Source organism: Carcharhinus amblyrhynchos, chromosome 17 (genome assembly GCF_965287045.1).
Source record: "Carcharhinus amblyrhynchos chromosome 17, sCarAmb.v2.hapA, whole genome shotgun sequence".
In the NCBI taxonomy this organism is placed as follows: domain Eukaryota; kingdom Metazoa; phylum Chordata; class Chondrichthyes; order Carcharhiniformes; family Carcharhinidae; genus Carcharhinus; species Carcharhinus amblyrhynchos.
In genome coordinates this window covers 16,285,861-16,301,693 of record NC_137340.1, presented here as the reverse complement: position 1 = coordinate 16,301,693, position 15,833 = coordinate 16,285,861, and the positions used below count along the sequence as shown (strand labels likewise).

The 15,833-nt window shown below is 43.0% G+C and overlaps 1 protein-coding gene across 1 annotated transcript in view; it reads right to left on the bottom strand.

The window, feature by feature from the left end:
* The window catches only part of LOC145354358 (myoferlin-like), a 228,648-nt gene that overhangs the window by 20,685 nt on the left and 192,130 nt on the right, over positions 1-15,833 (bottom strand). Inside the window, exons 50-51 of the mRNA XM_080205557.1 lie at positions 4,175-4,316; positions 2,727-2,826 (exon numbers count right to left, since the gene is read on the bottom strand). Coding sequence (XP_080061683.1) covers positions 2,727-2,826; positions 4,175-4,316 — 242 coding nt within the window. The remainder of the gene's footprint in view (positions 1-2,726; positions 2,827-4,174; positions 4,317-15,833) is intronic.

Genomic DNA, 15,833 nt, shown 5'->3' with positions numbered 1-15,833 from the left:
GAGTTAGGATGAGATGGAGATTAGCCATGATCATACATAATGGTGGAATGGGCTCAAAAGGGCTGAATTATCTACCCCTGCTCCTAATACTAACGTTCCTATGGTTATTAGTTTCTCTCCCAAAGAAATAGGCGGCAACAAAAACTATGTCAAACCAGACATCAAAAGCTGACCTTTTTAGATATGTTAATCACGCAGACATTTGCAATATGGTTTAAGACAGACAAGAGGTTTGGGAGACATCAACTGGAAAGAATGGTCTGGAAGCTGGGTCTGCATGTATCAGGATTCAGTACTTAACATGGCTGGGTTACAGGAAGGTCAGCAGTTAGTGCTGAAGCTCATTTCTAACTGGTAGATGCCGCTGTATGCTCAAATACATATCGGTACTGGGCGAGATGGAGAGTGGCACATCTTGCAACAGGTGGTACTGTCCACATAATACTGAGTAGTTTCAGTTATGCATGTCCAATGAGGGCTCTAATTCAGATATATTGACTGTCTTATAATTAGAAAGGACTGCTTCCCTTGGAGATGAGGGAGGTCACATTGGCAAGCATGTTATTTTGCAGCCAATGGAAACCAGAACACAGTCTCTAACTAGGCAGAAGCACAAGTTTAGGTTATGAGAAAGTAGTATGAAATGAAAACAGACTTTGAAAGGCAACAGCTGTATGGGGTCACTGTTATTTCACAAACACTGGAAGCTGCAGCTGTCAGCCATGCAAACATCTGCTAGAATCTGATTGCCAACATCTGAATGCTATCACTCTGGGAACCCTGACCCAGCTCTTTCATTTAAGAATCTTATTTTCCTCCCATACAGCTGAGTAACCTTGCGGGCGGCACCACATCCGCCGCTTCTCCTTTTCATTGCTCTATCCCCAGTGTTCCCATACCACTGTCCCATATCATTGCTACCATTGTCATATCAAAGGCAAGTCCCAACATCTACTCACCCACCCACAGTACTGTATAACCTGGACTATCCCATCCTCCAGTCTAACCACAAGCTAACCCCCAAGTCTAACCAGTAGCCAATACCAGGGATCATCTCTTTATAGGCCAGTACTTGCCAAAGCCTGCAGCATCTCCCTGCATTATAACAGCAGCTACATTTCAGAAGTATTTCTTGCCTATAAAGAGGATGCTTTAGAATCATAGTATGGTTGGATGGCACGGTGCCACAGTGGTTAGCACTGCTACCTCTCAGCACCAGGGATCAAGGTTCAATTCCCTGCTTGGGTCACTGTCTATGCAGAACCTGCACGTTCTCAGTGTCTGCGTGGGTTTCCTCCTACAGTCCAGAAGGCATGCTGGTTAGGTGTACTGGCCATACTAAATTCTCTGTCAATGTACCCAAACAGGCACCAGAGTGTAGCAACTAGATTAATGTAAACCTACTTGTGACGAAAAAAATCATCATAGAATCCCTATAGTACAGAAGGCCATTTTGGCCCATTGAATCTGTACTGACCACAATCCAACTCAGGCCCTATTCCCACAACCCCTGCAAATCCCCCCAACTAGGGTTAATTTAGCATGGCCAATCAAGCTGACCTGCACACCTTTGGACTGTGGGAAGAAACCCACATGGACATGGGGAGAACATGCAACTCTAAGACAGTGACCCTAGGCTGGAATTGAACCCAGGTCCCTGGCACTAAGGCAGTAGTGCTAACCATTATGCCACTGGGATACTTTAAGCTGGTTACAGCACAGGAGGCGGCTATCGTGTCCATACCTACTCTCTACAAGGACAACTCCACTTGCCCCACTCCCTTACCCTTTCACCAATTTTTGCAAATAATCTCTTCAGATCATTATCCAATTCCCCCTCGAAAGTCACAATTGAATCTGCCTCCACCACACAAAGTGCAGATCTTAACCCCTCACTGAGTAAAAAGGTTTTTCCTCGTTTCACCTCTGGTTCTTTCCTCAACTCAAATGCGTGTCCTTTGGTTTTTGTGCTAATCGGAACAGTTTCTCCCTATTTACTCGGATTAGGCTCCTCATGATTTTGAGTATCTCTATCAAATCTTCTCGGCTTTCTCTTCCCCAAGGAGAACAGCCCCCAGCCTCACAACACTGTCCACAAAAAAAAAATCACTGAAGCTTCTAATCTCCAGTGCCATCCTCAAACATTTTCTGCAGTTTTATTCCTGCACCTCCACCCCCCCCCCCCCGATTCTTTCTAAAAATTGGACATAAAACTCCAGCTGAGAAGTAGTGAGAGAGATGACAAGAGGCACTCTATAAAATGCAGGTTATCACCTTTCCTTTAACAATAACTTGTATTCTAAACCATTTTGGAAGATTCTTTTTATCACTATTCCAAAATCAGCATCTTGAGAATTGGCTGTGTTAACTAGGCAGTGGCACTGGTAATAAACTCAGCAAAAACTAAGTGTTTAAACATATTAATGAAGTTCCAGTTATGTCCAGAATTCAGTTGGCAGAACCCTATCTACAAATGGCTAACTGCCCTTTGGAAGTTATGTTAACAGATATTAAAAACAGCAAGACATATACCTTTTAAACAATTATGATAGCATTATTCAATTCAAACACATAACTAGCAGTTAAATGCTGCATCAAAAGCAGGTCAACTTTGGAAAAACATTTTGACAACACATTTGCCGTCGCAATAGAAAAGAGACAGCTATCACAGCACTTCAATTTAGCCAATGCAGGTAAACCAGGAAAGACAGACAGGTATTCCATACCCAAATAGTCGTCCATTGAAAATTTATCATTGTCCCAGACTTGAACAATTAGTTTTGGAGGTGTCCTGATCTCCGTTTTGTCAAGGCTCCAAAAATGTTCCTGGAATAGAGTTTAAAAAAAGGCAATGTGGTTGACCCATTTCACATTAATCTTCTCCCTTTCAGCTTTTACGCAAAGCCATCTGCAAAGGCTTGTACGATCGTTTTGGAGCATGTGGGGGGTGGGGGTGGTGGTGGTGGTGGTGGTGGTGGTGGTGGGGAGACCAGGGAGAATTGCTCAAAAATTGGCATCATCAACATCCTGACTTGACAAAATTGTTTTAGTGCAGCGTACAACTTAATTCTGTCAGATGCATCAGTACTTTCCTACATTTGTGTTTTTGCTGTTAAATAACTGGCCTTTTTTTTTGCTCAATATGGATTGCATACTCTAAACACCTGGTTTAAACACTCTCAACCAGCTGTACAGAGTCAAATTAGAAGGAGCTGGGAAGGAGGCTGACATGAGTACAAAAGTATAGAGGCTACAAGGTCACTCTAATGATGCATTTTTAGCTCCGAAGAAAGGGAAGAGGTCATTTTGATATGACCTCTGTTAGCCCCAGCTATGGAATACATTTCTCCATGCAGCAGTATTCTCACAGCATGCTGCATAAATAACTGCTCACAGCAAGGGTTATACTCACATGGCTGTTAACATGAATAGAAGGAATGTACACTTACAAACAAGAGGAAATGGTGCGGGGCAGAGGACAATAGACCTCCCTATGGGAACTTCTTTTCCAACAGGTCAGCTGGTTACAAACCAATCTAACTGCCCTGTGGGGAAAGTAGCACTTAGCAATTACTGTACTTGAACCTGAGCATTCCAGAGAAAAATGTGTAAAGTCCACGGGTGTGGCTCTATCCTCTTGTTAAGCAGCTGGCAGAGAGTCAAAATGAGCTGCTGTCTCACGTCAGGCTCAGGCTCTTGGCTCACCTCAAGCACGTGCCGATTTAGAACCACAGAACCCTACAGTGCAGAAAGAGGCCCTTCAGCCCATCAAGTCTGCACCTACCACAATCCCACCCAGGTCCTACTCTCACATCCCTACATATTATTACCTGCTAATCCCTCTAACCTAAGCATCTTAGGACACTAAGGGGCAATTTTTGCATGGCCAATCAACCTAACCCACACATCTTTGGACTGTGGGAGGAAACCGGAGCACCTGGAGGAAACCCACGCAGACACAAGGAGAACGTGCAAACTCCACACAGATAAGGACCCGAGCCAGGAATTGAACCCACGTCCCTGGAGCTGTGAAGCAACGGTGCTAACCATTGTGCTACCAACGGAGATTTCCTCTCCTACACGGAGAAAACCTTGCTCAACGTTTTGGGATAGCTGGCAGGATTTAGTCAACTGCCTGCCTGGATTTCGGGCCTTTCTCCCACTTGAGACCCACCTTCTTGGATACGACGCAAAGCTGTTCAGCTGGGAGGTACTCAAATGGGAAAATCAGTCTCCAGTTGAAATTGCCTTCTCCTCCAAGGGACCTGTAGTGTACATCCGTCTTCTGCTTATCATCATCAAGCCCAACCATCCAGCTGCAAGGAAAAGTCCAAAAGAAAGATTGAGAGAAAACACAGTGCAGATGTGCAGAATAAAATGAACAGCAAGAAAAAGGTGGTCATCCATAAATCACATACAAAAAAAACAATGCTAGCAGGGAGTGTTTAGGATGAAGTACGATTGGCAACATGGAGGATCCCAAGTGTATCCACTCAAATGTAAAATCCCAAACCTCCCCTGCCACCTCAAACAAATTAAACCCCAAAGCAAAGTTTAGTTTCTCTATTAGTGTCACACGTAGGCTTAGATTAACACTAATGAAGTTAGTGAAAATCTGCTAGTCACCACACTCTGACACCTGTTTGGGTACACAGAGGGAAAATTTAGCATGGCTAATGCACCCAACCAACACATCTTTCGGACTGTGGGAGAAAACTGGTGCACCCAGAGGAAACCCACGCAGACACAGGAAAAGGTGCCGACTCCACACAAAGTGACCTAAAACGGGAATTGAACCCGGGGTCCCTGGTGCTGCGAGACAGCAGCGCTAACCACTGAGCCACCGTGCCACCCCGGAGAAACAAGATACAATAAAGCATTTTAAGTCGTTACTAAGGATTGGAAATAGGATCTGACTGGAGCATGACAACTCTGGGTGTATTCTTTAGCTCAAGAGGACATCTCTTGAACCAAATGAGATTTTGATTAAAAGAAAGATGCTGGTATGATGGAGCAGGATGAAGGCGAGTAAAATTGAGAAAAAGAGGAAGAGAAAGATTGGGTTGAAAGGGAAAAAAGGAGACAGAAGGTAAAACATTCAAAAAAGTTGAAACAAGGGATAATTTTAAAATCTTGAAGAACAATTTCCCACCTGAAGCAATACTCAATTTAAATTGTTCAATTTCTGGGCCAGGCAAGTTGATCAGCATTGCATTAGCAATTGCCATGTTGATAAAACAATAGTTATGTTGCTAATTATAAGAATTAACTCTTTAGTGGCAGGTTTAATGAGCAATGTACAAATCCAACAAATTCCTAAAAATAAGAGATGGTCAAGGGCGAGATGTGGTTTGGCAAGTGGCAGAGTGACAAATCAATGTTTATTCTTAATCCCTCCAATTTGCTGCTGCTCACATCAAGATTGAAAGATATTGTGAATGATGTATGCCAAAGAGCAAGTGCTGAGCCATATGTACACTTTGGATGAAGTTACCAATCTTTTGTACTCCCCTGTAGACATAAATAAAACTGGACAGAAAATTAAGTAAATGAAGATACTTTCACCTTTAAAGTGATGATCTTTCTAGAATACTCTGTACGAGTATGGTGAGCTGCTTCTGGGCCTCCGCCTTAGAAGGGGTCAGCTCACCACAGGGAAGATGTCTCCTCAGTTTGCCCATAATTGGGCATTTCAGTGGCAGATTGACTATGTGCTACTGCTGGATGGGTTGCCTTTGCCCCTTCACCCTGCCTAAAGGCTGGAACTGTTTGGTCCACCAATCCAAAGTGCTCCTTTTCTACATACACAAGCCAACCTTGTCAGGGGTTCAGTAGGTGAATCTCTATACACCACACACATTTTAGAGAATAAAAGTGCCATAGTCTCACTAGATATCAAAAGCAGTCTGAACAAGTTTTCCAGTCCATGCCTTTCCAACTGATGAACAAATGTTCAAGAAAACTGGAAAACCCCAATGAGCAAAAGCTACAATTCTTGGAATAATTGCACATTGGATTCAGCAAAGACCAACTGGCAAATAAAACAAAGGACTTGCAATGAAATTTCAATTTCAACACTACACGAGCTCAGCTTTTATTGATAGGATGAAAGACTTCTCCCTTGGATGGATGTTAAAGCCCCTACATTGCAAATGTTGGTAACTGTGCAGAGGATTGGCTCTGAAGATCCATTGGAATGCTTTACTCTGCATTTACTCACATGAATGCCTGAACTGGGTGTGTCCAATCTCAGCACTGGAGATTCCTCAGCACTGGTATCAACTTTCAAGTACAGTGGTTTGCTCTTTCTCCCCTTTTGAGCATCTTGTACACTACAGTTCTCCACCCAAAGGCAGAAGGTGAAAACTTGGTTCCCAGATCTTTGCAAATGGTGCACTCTTTATAATGGCATACAAAAACAGCCAATAGTGTTGGGACTGTTCCTTTCTTGGAGGGGGGTGCAGACACCTAATTTGTGAACAGTATTTAAGAGAAACCTAGTCACAATTGATAACTTGTATGGATAATTATAAAATGGTAACATGCCCTACCATTGCAATGCTGCAAGGTCTGAGACAGCACAAATACCCTTTTTCACTGCCTGAATGTAGCTTAAATGGGGAGAACACTAGTCAGGTTGTGTATAACCAAACCATTCCCAGCCCACCCCAAGCTGTTTCAATAACAATTTACTCGGGTATGATGCTATCATGTTGGACATGCCTCCAGTGTCTTACTCAGATCGTTCATGTGTGAAGGTAGTAAAGCCTGGAAAAATTTCAACTGTGGGGAATGGTTCAATTTGCCCTTTGTCCTAACTGGACATCTATATTGTATGTTTCCTAGCAGGCAAAAACCACTGGATAGCAATCAGGAACAGGTACCCTAGCTGAATTTTAACCTCTGAACAAACCCCAGTTAGCATCCTTTAAAAATCAGCAAGTAGAGCAGACCAGAAACCTAAAGTGACATCTTCTGATGCGTACAGCTATTTGCAGTATACAACCTTTACTCCGGGAGAGGGAGAGGGTGAGGACGATATATATATATATTAAGCAGTTAATGAAACTATGTGGGACGGCAGTAGTTATGGGGGATTTCAATCTGCATATTGATTGGTCGACCCATGTTGGACGAGGTGGGCTCGAGGAGGAGTTCTTGGAATGCTGCCGGGATAGTTTCCTGGAACAGTGTGTGTTGGAGCCGACGAGGGAGCGAGCTATCTTGGATCTGGTGCTATGTAATGAGGCGGGTAGAATTAGGGACCTTGAGGTGAAGGATCCTCTTGGAGAGAGTGATCATTGTATGGTGGAGTTTCTGTTGCAGATGGAGGAGGAGAAAGTGGGTTCCCGGACACGTGTCCTTTGTTTGAATAGAGGGGAGTATGGTAGGATGAGAGAAGAATTGGCGAATGTGGACTGGGGGAGTGCGTTGGAAGGTAGGTCTGCTGAGGAGCAGTGGAGGATCTTTAAGGAGATCTTTCTTGGTGCTCAGCAGAAATTTATTCCGATGGTTAAAAAGGACAGTAGGAAGAGAGGTAATAAGCCGTGGATAACGAAGGAGGTGAAGGAAAGTGTTAAATTAAAAGCGGAGGAATTTAGAGTAGCTAAGAGCAGTGGGCGAGAAGAGGATTGGGAAAGGTTTAAATGTCAACAAAGATTGACAAAAAAGTTGATAAAGGAGGGTAGAAGAAGCTATGAAGCTGGGCTAGCACTTAATATAAAAAAGGATAGCAAGAGTTTTTATAAATATATAAAAAGGAAGAGGCTGGCTAGGGTGAACGTTGGTCCCTTAGCGGATGAGAAAGGGGACCTAGTGGTAGGGGATGGGGATATGGCTAAGGTCTTAAATAACTTTTTTGTTTCTGTCTTCACGGAGGAGGACGTGAATAATTTGCCGGGTGTTAGCGATGGAAAGGTGGTAGGACTGGAGGGTCTTAATGACATTACTGTTACTAGAGAGGTGGTGCGCGACAGACTGGAGGGGCTGATTGTGGACAAGTCCCCAGGACCGGATGGAATGCATCCGAGGGTTCTGAAAGAAATGGCGGAGGTGATAGTGGATGCCTTGGTGGTTATTTTCCAGACGTCGCTGGATTCCGGGGAAGTGCCGGAGGATTGGAAAACGGCTAATGTTACGCCGTTGTTTAAGAAGGGTGCCAGGCAAAAGGCGGGGAATTACAGGCCGGTTAGTTTAACGTCTGTGGTAGGTAAAATGTTAGAATCCGTCATTAAGGAGGAAATTGCGAGGCATCTTGAGGGGAATTGCTTGATAGGGCAGACGCAACACGGTTTCATTAAAGGGAAGTCGTGTCTGACCAATTTACTGGAGTTCTATGAGGATGTGTCTAGGGTGGTGGATAGAGGAGAGCCGGTGGATGTGGTCTTTCTGGATTTTCAGAAGGCGTTTGATAAGGTACCTCACAAGAGGTTACTGCAGAAGGTCAGAGGACATGGAGTTGGGGGTAGGGTGTTAGCGTGGATAGAGGATTGGTTGTCAAATAGGAGGCAGAGAGTGGGGGTCAATGGGTGCTATTCGGATTGGCGGTTGGTGACTAGTGGGGTGCCCCAGGGGTCGGTGCTGGGGCCTCAGCTATTTACCATTTATATAGATGATCTGGAGGAGGGAACCGAGTGTAGGGTGTCGAAATTTGCTGATGACACCAAGATTGGGGGAAAGGCAAATTGTGCGGAGGGTGTGGAGAGTCTGCAGAAGGATCTAGATAGGCTGGGCGAATGGGCCAGGAAATGGCAAATGGAATTTAATGTTGGCAAGTGTGAGGTGGTCCACTTTGGTAGGAAGAATGGTAGGAAGGACTATTACTTACGTGGCGAAAAACTGCAGCAGGCGACGGTGCAGAGGGACCTCGGGGTCCTTGTGCATGAGTCGCAAAAACCCAGCCTGCAGGTGCAGCAGGTGGTCAGGAAGGCGAATGGGATGCTGGCCTTCATAGCGAGGGGGATTGAATATAAAAGTAGGGAGGTCTTGCTGCAGCTGTATAGGGCATTGGTGAGGCCGCAGCTGGAGTACTGTGTGCAGTTTTGGGCGCCGCACCTGCGCAAGGATATTTTGGCCTTGGAGGGAGTGCAGAGGAGGTTTACTAGGCTGATACCGGAGTTGAGGGGGTTGAGCTATGAGGAGAGGCTGAATAAACTAGGCTTGTACTCGTTAGAGTTTAGAAGAATGAGGGGAGATCTCATTGAGACGTATAAGATGATGAATGGGATGGATAGGATAGAGGTGGAAAGACTCTTCCCGCTCAAAAAAGACAGTAGGACTAGGGGGCACAGCCTCAAGATAAAGGGGGGGCAGTTCAGAACGGAGTTGAGGAGGAACTTCTTCACTCAAAGGGTGGTGAATCTCTGGAATTCTCTGCCCGTTGAAGTGGTGGAGGCTGCCTCGCTAAATATTTTTAAGAAGCGGGTTGATGGGTTTTTGATAAGAGAGGGGATTAAGGGTTATGGGGAGAGGGCGGGAAAGTGGAACTGAGCCACGACAGATCAGCCATGATCTTATTGAATGGCGGGGCAGGCTCGAAGGGCCAGATGGCCTACTCCTGCTCCTATTTCTTACGTTCTTATGTTCTTATACAGTGAATTTGAAATTCTGTCCTGCCAGAAGTCCCCTCTAGTTTACAGCTTAGGCCTTTCTTCTAAATACTTAAAAGCTGTCGAATTTTTGTTCTTCACAAGTATTCAATCCAGAAATCAGGCCTGCAGCACCTATTACATATTCAGATCTCAGAATCGACTGGAGTCAGCCATCCTTTCTAATCACAGAGCAGATATTTTACTATTCTTACACCAAAGGCTCTTGGTTCCAGCTCCTTCACATGGCATATACCAGCTTTCAAGTTCTTTCCCTTCTACTCTTCCAAGATGAGCTGAAAGTTCAGTTCAATTAGTTTGCACATGACAGGGCCATAAAGATTATGCTGGACAGGAGTTATATTGACAAATATATATTGTCAATTGTTTGTAATTCAGGGTTTTGTGCAGCATGGTGGCTATCACTGCCGCTTCACAGCACCAGGGATCTGGGTTCGATTCCGATCTTGGGTAACTTGTGTGGAGTTTGCATGACGTCCCCATGTCAGCATGGCTTCCTCCTACATCCAATGCTGTGCAGGTTAGGTGGGTTGGCTATGCTAAATTGCCCCTTATAGTTCCAAGATGTGTAGATTAAAGGAATTAGCAGGGTTATGGGGATAGGGTAGGGAAGGTGGACCTGGGTAAGATGCTTGGTCAGAGTCAGTGCAGACTTGATGGACTAAAATGGCCTTGTTCTGCATTTTATGAATTCTACACAACTTGATGATTCAGAAATAAATGGGGTTAGCACACAATACCAATGATAACATCTTAACGTTGGCTATGCTGCTGATGCAAGAAACAACCACACAAAAAAAAAAGACTATTCCTCCAAACTTCCACAAAGATAGGAGGAAAATTAGAGGGCACCAACCCAGACCTCTCGTACACTTCAGCAACTAGTTCTGTACAGCACACGGAATTTTACAGATTTGTATACAACAATAAACTTTGACATTTGAATTATTCTTTGCATGCAAAATAAAATTTTGCAATTGGAAATAACTTGAACAAACATTGTAAAAAAACTTCAAACTGGCGCATTGCAAATTCCTTTCTTTGGCATTCCAAGTAGAGCATTTACACTATCTCGTGCAATAAAATTAAACTGACAAGGAGATTAAATTCTTGGTTAAAACAGCAGAGAAGGATTTAATTTGGGCACTTTGCTAATGACGGAACAATTTCAATTAGTTTAGGTGACATTCCCAAATTCATAAAGGTGCGATATAAAGACAAGCTATTCCTTAGAGTGAAAACTAATACAAACGGGAATAAATCATTTACCACATTGAATGGTGGAACAAGCTCCACGGGACCATGGCTGATCTTACCTCTATTTATCTGACTTTGTTCCTTATTGTCCACACAAGAAAAAAAAAAATCACATCAATTTCTGCTTTTGCAAACTGACTTAGCCACAGTTTTCAAAAGAGGCAGAGTTCCAGATTTGCAGTCCTTTGTGTGAACTGCATTCTAACATCACCCCATGAATGACATGGCTCCAATGTTAAAGGTCCCCTTGCTTTTGACTCCCACCACAATGAATTTCTACCTGCCATGCCAAATCCTACAACCATCTTAAACACCTCAATCAGATCATCCCCTAACTCTCCTATAAAAAGGAAACACAAGACTAGTTTTTTTACAGATTCGTAGAATCTACAGTAGAGGCCATTTAGCCCATTGCGCCTGCACCAACAATCCCACCCAGGTCCTGTGTTATCCCTCTAAACCCATATACTTACTTTCCTAATTCCCCCTGACATCAAGGGACAATTTATCATGGCCAATCAACCTAACACACATCTTTGGGCTGTGGGAGGAAACTGGAACATCCAGAGGAAACCCACAGACATGGGGAGAATGTGCAAATTCCACACAACCACCCAAGGCCTGAATTGAACCCAGGTCCCTGACAGAGGCAGCAGTGCTAACCACTGTGACCCTGTGGATTAAACTGTGGGCAGATTACACTAACTGTGCAGCATTTTGTCCCTGTAATGGCCATCAGTCGCCCAAAACCTTAGTATGGGCAAACAGGGCTGCTAGCAAATGAAATCCATTTTTCTGATTGAACGAGGGAGGCAAAGGCCTAGTGGTATTCTCATTAGACTGTCAATCCAGAAACTGGGGACCTGGGTCTGAGTCCCATCATAGCATTTGATTTATTATTGTCACATGTATTAACATAGTGAAAAGTATTGTTTCTTGTGCATGATACAAAGCATACTGTTCATAGAGAAAGAAACATGAGTGCACACGATGAAGCGTTACAGTCATTGCTAGGGTGTACAGAAAGTTCAACTTAATGCAAGACAAGTCCATTCAAAAGTCTGACAGCAGCAGGGAAGCTGTTTGAGTTGGTTGGTATGTGACCTCCGACTTTTGTATCTTTCTGATGAATGATGGAAGTGAGAACATCGGGGGGGGGAGACTGTGTGTGTGTGTGTGTGTGTGTGTGTGTGTGTGTGTGTGTGTGTGTGTGTGTGTGTGTGTGTGTGGTCCTTAATTATGCTGGCTGCTTTGCCAAGGCAGTGGGAAGTGTAGACAGAGCCAATGGATGGGAGGCTGGTTTGTGATGGATTGGCTACATTTACAATCTTTTGTGGTCTTAGGCAGAGCAGGAGCCATACCAAGCTCTGATATGACTATAAATAATGCTATGGCGCATCTGTAAAAGTTGGAGAGAGTCATAGCTGACATGCCAAATTTCCTTAGTCTCCTGAGAAAATAGTGGTGTTGGTGGGCTTTCTTAACTATAGTGTCAGCAAGGAGGGACCAGGACAGGTTGTTGGTGATCTGGACACCTAAAAACTTGAAGCTGTCAACCCTTTCTATTTCATCCCCATTGATGTAGACAGGGGCATGTTCTCCTTTATGCTTCCTGAAGTCAACAACCACTTCCTTTGTTTTGTTGACATTGAGATATTGTTGTTGTTGCACCAGTTCACTAGATTCTCTCTTATTCCTGTATTCTGTCTCATCATTGTTTGAGATCCGACCCACTACGGTGGCGTCATCAGCAAGCTTGAAAATTGAATAGGAGGGGGAATTTGGCCAGATGATGGAATTTGAATTCAAAAATATCTGGGATTAAGAATCTACCGGTGACCAAGAAATCACTTAACTGTTGGAAAAACCCGTCTGGTTCACTAATGTCCATTAGGGAAGGAAATCTGCAGTCCTTACCTGGTCTGGACTACATGTAACTCCAGAGTCACAGTAATGTGGTTGACTGTCAGCTATGCAGGTCAAGGGCAATTAGGGATGGGCAATAAATGCTAACCAGCCAGCAACACCCATGTCCCACGAATGAATAAAATGTTTCGTTCTCCTATTGGGAAACTGGGCAAACATGGATCATGTTAGTACATGTAAAGAGAGATTCCAAATGGGATTTATAAAAAAGGGGATCACAGTTCACTACATGGCAGGTGAAATCAAGTTCATTTCAGAGATTCACTGTCTGAACAAGCAGACTATAATATGATATTTTTAAATTATAAACTTTGCAACCATACCAAATTCCACACATTTGTTACCTATGAATACACAGTGACAAATTGTTAATCACTGTATAACCATGCTGGTCAGTGTGTTTTTGTATAAAGGAGCATTTGTAACTTAATGGTTTCAAGTTATTACATCCTGTACCAGATGACTACTCCTTGAGCATAAATTCTAGCCTAGTTTTTCAGATGTACACAACTGAGTTCACCACTGTCCAACATCCATCATGTGTATGCTGCTATCATTGTTTTTCAGACCATATGTTGCCAGAATTGGATTGCAAGGCAGAATCTCCAGCATCAGAAAACACAGGAAGAAATTCATTTATAATGGAATTTTTTTTTTAAAAGCAAAATGTTTAAACACAATTCGGTGTAGTAAATATAGTACATAAAAAATGGATTCATAAAATTAAATGCAGATACAGTAAGATTAGAATTGGGTCAGTAAGATATTTCCTGTGAATAATATCTCCACCTGACATTAACCCATGAAAGCACCTGTAAATGTCTAAATTTAATAAGTCACAATATTTAAAAGTTTTTAAAGTTTTAGTCACAAGTAAGCCTTACGTTAACACTGCAAATGAAATTACAGTCAAATTCTCCTAGTTGCCACAGTCCAACACCTGTTCAGGACATACCTAACCAACCAGTTTGCCTTTCAGAATGTGGAAGGAAACCCACGCAAGCACGGGGAGAAAAAAAAAGTGTACAAACTTCACAGTGACCCAAGCTGGGGGTTGAATCCAGGTCCCTGGTGCTGTAAGGCAGAGTGCTAACCACTGTGCCCAAGATGCATCAAATTAACCATTTCTCAAATGGTGGATTTCACACTGAAGATTTCTAAACTTGAGATAAAACTAGTACATTCATGTTTCCACAATTTTTTCCTCAATAAATAAGTCCAAATAGCAAAACAAAGGAACAATAGCGCCAACAGTACACAAGTGTTCCTGTGGTGTAATAAATAGCTGCGTGTGTTATGGCCATCATCCATAACAAGGTACAAGAGGTACTATTAGCACTCTAAGTGTTATATAAATCAAATAGGTGCATAAAAAACTGTCTGGGGTATCCTCTGTGGCATGCAAACCGCATGAAGATCCCATCTGCTTGGTTGACACTAGTCAAGTTGAAAGCTTTGGCTACCATGTAAGAAGATGATTAAACCTACATCCATCAAGATGAAAGATAATTATTACCTTAGTCAGACACCACCTGTTTCTGCAGCATTCTTGAACTCAAAAGGACATGCTGAAACGTTCTTCTGAAGTTCATGTTTGACAGTTGCTTCAGGCAGTTCTCTTCATACCTATACCACAAACTGACTGCACTCCAGCATCCTGGAGCTTTCATATATACATACATACACACACAGTACAGGATAGTGGCTCATCTACATCACCAAGGACAACAATCAAATGTGACGGTGTGTCTTTCCTGCAAAGAAAATCCTAAACTGAATACTAAATCCTCTTTTAGGAATGAGTCTATAAAAGTCAAAAGAACATAACTTGCATTCTTTACACATATAAATATCTACACCTGAGGTAAGGACACACCACTCCTTCACAGTTACATTTTTGGAAATGTGATTTTGACAATACAATTATAGACAGCTTCTCTAATGGTGCAGCTTTCTTGCAGTCAGGATTAAGCTCTGACACATTGCACAGATATGGATTGTTTTCCAATTTCCCAGTGTCAGCACTAAACACTGCAAGATTGGATACAATTTCAGTCAGAAATTATCACCAAACCCTGTTTTATTGGTGCCCTGTAAACTAAACCCAGCATTCCAGAACCCAACTTGAAAATACTGCACCCTGTGATTTGTCTCTATTTCCATGGCTCTTTAATGTCTCTAACAGACGTTGAATTTGGGTTTAGATTGGAGTTCACTTGAAGCTAGCTTGTATTTGTGCAAAAGTTCAAATTGAACAGAGATTACACTCCATCTGTCTTAGCTAGAGTCAAAGTCCAGACAATAGAAGTTCACTTACAGGGGTACAGACAGGGTGAATTCCCCAGCACTCCAGACATTCCCAGCAGCTGTTCTCCTTGGTTGAAGGGCCAATCATGAGGGGACATAGTTTTAGGGCAAGGGACAGGAGATTCAAAGGGAATGAGAGAATTTTCTGTTTCACTCAGAGGATGCTGAGAATGTCTCACACAACACCTGGGAAGGCCGTGGAAGCTGGAAACTTTTATCCTTTAAAAAACATGTTTGGTTGAACACTTGAAACATTGTAACATTCAAGGTTATGGGACAAGTGCTGGAAAATGGGATTGTTGCGACTTTAATGGTAGTTATCGGTACAGACTTGATGGGCCAAATGACCTTTTCTGCGCTGTATGACTTAAAATGTCAATTAGCTTTCAAAAAAATCATGAAGCAGCAATCAATTGGAAGTTGGGCAAGGTGCAAGCACCTGTGGAATTCAAAAATCAGAATAGTACAGGGCAGACAGAAGCCATTTATCCCAGCATGTCTGTACAGCTAACTAACCAGCCTCCCTGTTCTTTCCCCACATCTCTGGAATGCTCTTTCCTTTCAAATTATTAATTCAACTCGATTTTGAAAGTTACTATTGAATCTGGTTGCACCACCTCATCCTCTGTGCATTCCAGATCACAACTTGTGTAAAAAATTTCTCATGCCACTGCTGAACATTTTGTCAATCACCTTAAAATCCATGTCTTCAAACTGTCAGAAGAGTCAGTAACC